Source organism: Eulemur rufifrons, chromosome 17 (assembly GCF_041146395.1).
Source record: "Eulemur rufifrons isolate Redbay chromosome 17, OSU_ERuf_1, whole genome shotgun sequence".
In the NCBI taxonomy this organism is placed as follows: Eukaryota; Metazoa; Chordata; class Mammalia; order Primates; family Lemuridae; genus Eulemur; species Eulemur rufifrons.
In genome coordinates this window covers 88,293,390-88,302,181 of record NC_090999.1, presented here as the reverse complement: position 1 = coordinate 88,302,181, position 8,792 = coordinate 88,293,390, and the positions used below count along the sequence as shown (strand labels likewise).

Sequence of the window (8,792 nt, the reverse complement as noted above, 5' to 3'; positions counted from 1 at the left end):
TGGGACTGGAAATGTTAGCCATCCCAGGTTAGCTGTCCACTGAAATAAGTCTCATCCCTAGTCATAAATAAATAATCTCTTTCCTGGTCTGACTTCCACGCCAGGATCAATATCTCTTAACATCTTACTTATTTTATTACTGCTTTTGGTTTTCTGGGACTGATTGAAAGTTGCTCAGAGGAAATCTTTGGTTTTGCTTAAGTGTCCGTGACATTTAATCATGACTTTCCTTGCAGTTTAATTCCAACCAGTCAATCAGTTAATCCACTTCGATTGATTCTGGGCTCTCGGTTATTGGCTTGCACTCATTGGGCATCCGCTGGTGTCGGCTCAGCTGGGTGGCCTGCGTGAAGCTCCTCTCACACCTCTCGCACCTGGTGGAGGCAAGAGAGAAAATTGAGACCAGGGAGCGGGCCTGCAGGGTGATGGGCTTCCTCTCATCCTGCCTAATCAGAACAGACACTCCAAAGTGGCTTCAGATTTTACCGGCTCAAGAGGTTTAATTGGTGGCTCCTTCCAAGGCCTGGACGCCTGTGATGGGACAAAGCCCGTCTGATGCAGAACAGAGGGATCTGTCAATAGGCAGGGGAGGTGATTTCTCCAGAGAGCCCTGTCCTGCTGCAGCTCTGATCACTGTCAGTTCAAATAGATAAAGAACAAAAAGAGATTTTTAGGAGTGAGCCATCAAAGCGGCAGCTTGTCTGCAGTTTTCTGCTCTGTAACCCCAAAGAGAAATTGATGACAAATAGAATTTCACCTGCTGCTAACTTACAATGGGGAATTCTACTCCCCTCAGCACAGCAGCCCAAGAGCGGCCATCTCGGAACTTGGAAACTGGAGGCAGCAGGACGCGAGTCTGCAGTGACCGTGGGGGTGGGGGTGGCGGCTGTATTTGTTGCAAAAGCTGGTTACAGTGTCACAGCCTAACAATTTACGTAACTAGGGTTTGTGGTAGGGGGCTCAGAAAGAGCAGGAATCGATGGATATTTGCGTGGTTCAAGAGGTTCACCTCTCTAGAAAGTACAGTAGAAATAACAGACGTTGGGCCACAGCTAAGGGCCAGTGTGTCTGATGAGGATAAAACTGGCTTCACAGTTCAACATTATCTCTTCTTCTTGACTTAAAATAGAAAGAGCAAAAAGATTGTAATTTAGAGACCCTGGGCCTGTCCCTATCTCCCATGTCCCTATCTCCCATGCAGCCCTCCCTCACTAGCTCGGCGGGTACCCAATCTGCAGAGAACACACACGCCCAATCTAGTGGGGCCTGCAACTCTTCTGTGGTTGTCATTCCCGGCTGACTGTGTGTGACTGTGTGTGATACACGCGCGCACACAGGTGAACTGTGGCAGCAAGCGGGCAGACATTGGCTGTGTCTGCACTTCCCCGTCTGGGCTGCCGAGGGCACCGGCCCGGCACCTGGTAGGGCCCAGCAGCCTCCTCAGCCACCGCCGAATGTCCTTCCCTTGAGCCTTTGAAGGAGAAGGTATTCAGGAGGAGCTGCAGACAATTGTCCCTCTGTTACATAATGCAACCCCCAGTGCGTGGGCCCCTGCGCTACACTAAGGCAAAAGCCGCCATGGCAAGTCCCCGCTGCCCTGTCACAGGTGAGGAAGCCACCTGCCCTGTCATCTGCCAGGCATTCCTCTCTTTCTCCTCTCTAGTAAATTACAGAAAGTTCCCTGTCATGGAAATAATGACCTATAAAAATAGGCCGCATCCATCCACCATGGGGATTCCTGCATGTTTTGGACACTGGGAGGCAGGAGCCTGGGTTTTCAGGGCTCCCGCACCGGCTGAGTGTGTCGGGGGAAGAAGTCGTGTTTCTCTGATTGTCTTTCAGGGAATACTTTTAGCAGCCTGTTCCACTGTTAAAAACTGCACTGTGATCTTGACAAATGTATAATGTCAGCTTTAATGTATCAGACCTATCAGCTCAATGGAAATAACTCAGAAGTATTGACCACCTAATGATTTCTGGTGTAGTCATTAACGTCCACGGGCAGCTCTTCCCCTCTCCAAGCTCCCGGGGTGCTGATGACACGTTAGCGAACTGCTGATTGTTTATTAGAAAACTGATTAGTTACTGGATTAGTGTGTCAAAATATACTACCTTTCACTGCTTGACAAACTTTCAAATTATTATATTCCTTTTTTTTTTTTATTTTGAAGTGCTAGAATCAATTTCAAAGACAGCAGAATAGCTGGAGCAATTGTGAGGAATGACAGTTTACCTGGGTCACGCTTTTGCATTTCTAGTCTTGTGTCTTAGAATATGAGGAACTCATGAGTGGGAAGTTTAGTGCTTCATATAAGGCAAAAGTCTATGTCCATATGTAACGTTCGAACATCCTGATTGGACAAAGATATTACGAGGAGAGTTTCATTTTCCGTAAGTGTTTGCCTACATGCCTCACAGGTACTTACATGCACGGAGCAGTTTGTCGTAATAGTCAGGAAATTTGTCCAGTATATAGGGCACAAGAGATTATTCCTGAAAAATTGTCTCTAGTTCCATCTGCCCACCATGCAGAATAAAAATACATGCAGATGTGTGGAAATTACCTTCACTTAAATCCTTTTCCCAGAAATTTCCCCTTCTTGAGGAAAGTGGGCTACTAGAAATAATATCTATGTGGTTTGGGAATTGTAAGAATATAATTTATATATTTGAGGAAGAGAGCTAGATATAAAAACGCTTTCTTAAAATAAAGGAAATGCCTCAGTTTTATGTTCATCATTTGAAACTTTAGGGAAATCTCCACAAAATATTTTCCTAGCTTGATGAAACTCATCAGAAGGACAAACTCAATCCAAGTGCCTGGGTTCCTGAGATCGGAGCAAGACTTCACCTGGGTTGGGACTTAATTAACCCTGAATCACAACTCTGGGCAAGTGACTGGGCACAGGCATCTCTGAGCCTAGACTTTACAAAGTGTAACAGAATAAAAAGGAGAGAAAGAAGCAGGGACTGAGCCAGGAGGACCGACACGTTCTTGCACACAGGTCTTCACTGTGTCTTCCTAGCATGGGTGCTCACGTCACAGCCTTGAAGGGAAGGAACATCTCAGGAACGCTAAAGTGGAAAGTCTTCCAAATGTTTCAGCAAAGAGAAGGTCCCCAACATTCTGAGAGTCTTAATTAGACTTGATTTCTTTTTAGGTTTGAGATCATTCTTCACTTACTGTGGTGGTTGACTAGATTATATGCACAGGGAGCTTAACAAAACGATGTAAAGTTCTGTTACACAGAAAACCTGCGAAAAGCTTTCTGTGCTTCTACCACGCGTCCTAAGATACTTTTTTAATTGGACCAAATTTCAAGGGCTTCGTAGGCATGATATGCTCAGTGCAGATCTGCTCTTTGGATTTGCTTTGATTTTTGCCTAGATCTTGTGCAAATAATAGATGTCCTCTGGAATCTCCTTTGATTTTTAAATACTGAGCCAAACTTCCTTTTCTTGGAAGGAAAAACATGGTGATGAATATTCCCCCCGCTTCTAACAAAGATGAAGAATCCCTCCTACGGGAAGTCCTGGCCTGTTCCTGCAGTTTCTCAGGCTCAGAAGCCAGGCACCCGGCAGCCCGCACAGAGCCTCCCAGGCAGAGCGGAGAAGCCCACCTGAAAGCTTGAGAGACTGCGTTCAGTAACAGAGAAGGAGAAAGGAGTCTTCACTGCAAAGAATGATTTTTTTGACTGCTTCCTTCTTTCCTTCCTTCCTTCCTCCCTCCCTCCCTGTAATAAGGCGCTCAGACATTGCTGTGAAGTGAAATGATGTCTCTTGCTCTTGCTCTTTGCTCTCCATGACTCCCAGTATCATAGAACAAACTAAAAGCCAAGACCTTCAATATGATCCCTCTGATTCTTATTTTTCCTGTGTGCTCCTTTACCTTAGAAATTCCAAGTCTACTGCCTAGGCTGGCTGCTGACAGGCCCACCTAGAGCTTGGGGGATGCCTTCTCTCAGTGGGATTTCAGCCAAGCAGACTACGAGGCAAAGCCTAGATTGAAACTCTGACCTCTTACTACCAAATTTTCTCCAGCCTGCTTTGAATGGCAATAATCTCGATCTGCCTTCACCAACCTCTTCTCAGCAAAAGATCTTAGAAGTTAGAAAGGGCTTTCCCTTGACATGGCAGGATGAATCTCATGTCACCCCTAAGAATCCGGTGAAGGCTTCTTGAGCTCCGGGCATGTGGGGCAATGTGGAGACGGAGCCATCTGGGGCATCTATTTGGAAGCTGTCCAAGACATACAGTTTAGGGTTTTGCATCTTTATAAGATTCTTCTCCTTCTTTGTAACGTTGTTTAAGCCAACACCCATTAGTTGAAGTAGTAAAATTAACTGTTGTGGTGAGACTCATTTTATTGACTAATCTGCAACAAAAGTTTTTTTGAATGTTTGTTTTATAAGCTTGTAAAAGGAGATCGTCATAATATTTACAAATGTCCCTGGGATGGATATCCATGAGCTATGGTTGGAAGATTCCCAAAACTCCCTTGGGACAGATCAATTCTGAAAGACCTGGTTGTATATACTAAAGAATTTAACTTTCCATTTTCTAGAAGATGTTTAAATCTTGTACTTTAAAATAAGCATACACTCAGCTCTCCCCTGGGAATCTATATCTGATAAATTAAAAAAACTGTAGCATGTGGCTATCTTGATAAGAGTCGGAGCAGAAGGAACTAAAACATGCACGTTGAATCTAGTCCAACAACCCTGGTTGTTTCCTTATTTTTTTTTTTCCCAGATGAAATTAGGTATGGTCACAAAAAACCACTTTTGAAAGGAAAAAAATGTAATCACTAAAGCCCTTTAAGTATTAATCTGATGAATTAAAATTAAGTTAAAGTGGCATCTCTATTGGAAACATGCCAAAAACAGGATGTTAAAGAAAAAAAATTGGGTGAAGTCAACGAGGTTACACATAAGTAACACCTTAACATTAATAGAAATCTATTTCCCATTTTGACCCTGAAACCTCTTCAATTAATTACTAAAATCTATTTACACAGCAACGAGATAAAAATCAATCTGATTCCTGGCACCGTATCCAGCTGGCTGCCCTTTCTAATGTAAGGGGCCAGACAGATCCTCAACCCTCCTGATCCTCTGCTTTTGAAAAGCTCTCTTGCTCAGAGGCAGGGCACTGTGCCATGGTCAGCTTCCACCTCCAGAGCAGTGGTGTCAGGCCTGACGGTGATGACAAAGTCCACCAGGAAGGACATAGACACTGGGGATGGGGAACTCCTAGGACTGTGGTAGCCCAGCTGGCCCCTAGGGGGGATGAGGACAAGGTGCCCTCTCTGGGCTATTGCAGCCTCAGGGGGCACAGCCTGGTTGGCGAGCGCAGACGCAATTTTAGACCCCACGCTACCCCCTTAGCCAGATGCCTTTATGCAGTGAACAAGCTGTGCCTATGTACCCAGACAGAAATCATCACTATGTTGATTATAAATATCATAAGTTAAACCATGATGGAGAATAGTAAAGAATGATGAATACAGGTAACTAATTCCTGGGGAAGCGAGAGGAGATGACGGCCTTTTCTGAGCTCCTCCCTTCACTGCCAGACGCAGAGGTAGGTAAGACCAGACCACAGGACTCTGCCACCGTGGCAGGGCCAGAGGGAAGCCCTGGGTAGTGAGACTCTGGGGAGACTTCTTGGCTGAGACTGAGCATGGGAATCAGTCTCCTATAGCCTGAATCATTTCTTCTCTGGCTTGATCTTGTCTTATAGAAGGTAAAAAAGGCCATACTTCTATGCCCTTTTAATTTTCCTTCTCAAACAGGGAAAGCTAGTATGGCAAGTGAGTGAAGGGAGATTGAAGAGGATTGAACAGAAAAGAGTTCATCACGCAGACGGTAAAAACTCTGAGACCACCGACCAGTCATGCATGCTGGTTCACACTCCCAAGCCTTTCCATATGCTGTTTGGACTGCCAGAAATACCCTTTCCCCTTATATGTCTGGAAAACTCCTACTTATCCTTCAAAACATATCTTAAACATCATCTTCCCCAGTTAGCACTGATTAATCCATTTCTGTGCTACTCTGACACCTTGTATGTACATGTCTTATTGAGGTACTTTTTAGCCTGTAATGCTTATTAATTGGGCTTCCCCTTCGACTATGAGATCTTCAAAGATGAGGCAGGGGAAGAGGGGCTCAGTCTCATTCTCACTTGTATCTCTTGTACCTAGCAGGGTGCTAGGTGCAAAAGTAGGTGCTCAGTAAGTATTTACTGAATGGATGAACACATACATAATTGGATGAGTAAATGAATGAACAAATGAACAGATGAATGAATAGGCCACCTTGCATGATTCCGATGTCCACTGTTTTGATGACTGCGCTAAACGTAGAAACACATTCTCTTGCTCAGATGTCCTTACCTTGCCAAAGCCCTCAGAATTCAGTTCCACCTCTTTCCACATTCCCTGAATCCTCAAAAAGTCAATGTACCCTGTATTTGGTTTTGCTTTTCTTTTTTCACCAACATGGTAAATCTGATGTCCAAAGTATGTGCTGAAAAGTCACAAGTTGGCTGCTATAATAGGTTCAAACTAACACATAGGCAAAAGAAGGAAATAGTTCACCAGAATCCCAAAGGGTTTAAAGGTCTCCAAGAGGCGATTACTCAGATGTCCTAAACTTGTGGCCACCTTTATGATGGTACTTGGGCTTGCTGGTGGCCGAAAGAGCTCTGTGTGGCTCCTAGACAACATTTTAGAAGCACAGATCCTCAGGAACTGGAAAGAATATCAAAATTATTTACTCCTACCTCTTTATTTTAATAATGAGAAAATAGACCCAGAAAATTCATCTCATGTCCAAGGTTGTGAAACTTGAGCCAGGACCAGTATATAGGTTTCCTGATGTCAGTTTCCAAATGTCAGCCACTAAACAAGGAGACTCTTTTGCAGCCTGCTCATTCTAAGCAGCCTTCTCCACCACCTGGCTGAGCCAGGCGGCGCTGTGCCGACGCACCTGCCGGCTCTCGGGCAAGGCCGAGAGAAGGAGAGGGTGGAGGGCTGGCCACTACTTACTTGAAGGGCTTTTCTCCAGTGTGGGTTCGGATGTGGTTGTTGAGGGTGGTGGCCCCGGCAAAGGCACGACCACAGTAGCCGCACTTGAAAGGCCGGTCACTGGAGTGAGTGACCACGTGGTTCCTCAGTTCTGAAGGTTGGGAAAAGGACTGGGAGCAGTGACCGCATTGGTAGGGTCTGAAACAAATAAAGAGACTGCCTGGTCATTATTTCCTACGTTGGTCAGTGGAAGTCAGAATCATGACAAGGGGCCAGAACTTTTTGGTGACATTTTCTCAGTTTTTAAGACAGAGCATAGGGCTCTGGCCACTGGGTTCCCACTACTTTCCTTGTTGCCACAGGAACAAAATTTACAGAGCTGCTGAGACATGCCAATTCCCAAAAGAATATTCCTTTCTAGCATTAATCACGCTGCTTCAGGAACCCCTGCTTTCCTGTTTTTCTCTCCCCCAGGCAAATATTAGTGTGCTTTCGTGAGCACTGACAAGCACAGACTTGATTAAGCAGAATGTTACAAGAGAAAAAGATATAATTGTCTCTTAGGCTTCCATGGCCCTTTTAACTTTTCAAAGTGCTTCAAAATCAATTATCTAGTTTAATCTTCACAATAATCCTCTGGGACAGGGAAAGCAGTTGCTATGATCCCTGTCAGTTCAGAAAACTGAGGATAAACTGTCCTCACAGGACATAAGGTCTTAATGCCAAGGTCATTCCAGGGTGTCTGGACCTCATTCTAAGTACCAGGTAAGCCAGCAGGCAAGTGAGCAAGTTACACGTGTTCTATAAATACTAAACCGTCTTGGAGTCTGTCTGTAGCACCACCACTGGCCTTGCACAGGTGAACACAGATGTGCACCCAGATGTGTCTCTCTGTAAAAGAAATCCTGACTTCCACTTGCTATTCCCCCCTCCAGATATTTATCCATTGGGTCTTTTTCTTGAACCTCAGCTCTCTAGTTTAATCTGGTAGCACGGAATGATTTAGAGCGGCACAGAAATGACGGGATGTCACTATGCTTGCAGAAGGATGACTGTGATGCAAAAGCAAATGGAAGGAAGTTGTGACAAATACCTGATAATTAGCAAGATTATCAGAGCATATTCTTTCCAGCTAATGAGAAGTCAATCAATTTTTGGTTTTCATAAAATAGATTAAAATTCTGTCTTCCCTACAGAAGTTCTTCTGCTTACTTAAGCAGAATCTGGTGAGTGATATAAAACCTGGGGAGTTTTCCCTATTCGAAGCTATTTCATATCATTCCTTGACAGGGCTCTAATTTGTTTATCAAAAATTCTGTTCAGACAATTACTAATCTGTCATGAGGGATATTAACAGCATCCACTAAACCCTGGCTTGTGGGCCAGACGTTTCTGGCTGCATTTAGAAACCAACGGTGAAAACGGACTTAACTGCTCAACCTTTAACAAATGTATAAGCTTCAATGACCAGAAGCCAAAATGAAGGACCAGGAGACAACAGTGACCGAGCGTGTACAACAATTCAATTAAGTGCAAAATAAAGTGTACCCTCTCATTTGTCAAGTGAACTGCTTAATTGTGGCTATTTGCCTCACTGAACACAAATACTATTATTTTACCAGGCTTCAGTACACTGAGTTCTGATTGTAGAATTTTTTAGCTTGATTAATAGTCCAGGATTGGTCAATAACTCAATACTATACAATTTTAATTACTTACATTTAGAAATCTATCTAACTGCTCTCAAACAAGTTTCAAAGAA

General features: G+C 44.2%; 1 protein-coding gene across 1 annotated transcript in view; it reads right to left on the bottom strand.

The window, feature by feature from the left end:
- Nucleotides 1-217: 217 nt before the first annotated feature.
- Nucleotides 218-8,792, bottom strand: part of PRDM6 (PR/SET domain 6) — a 96,323-nt gene continuing 87,748 nt past the window's right edge. The window contains exons 6-7 of the mRNA XM_069492439.1: nt 7,052-7,228; nt 218-374 (exon numbers count right to left, since the gene is read on the bottom strand). Coding sequence (XP_069348540.1) covers nt 260-374; nt 7,052-7,228 — 292 coding nt within the window. The 3' untranslated portion in view covers nt 218-259. The remainder of the gene's footprint in view (nt 375-7,051; nt 7,229-8,792) is intronic.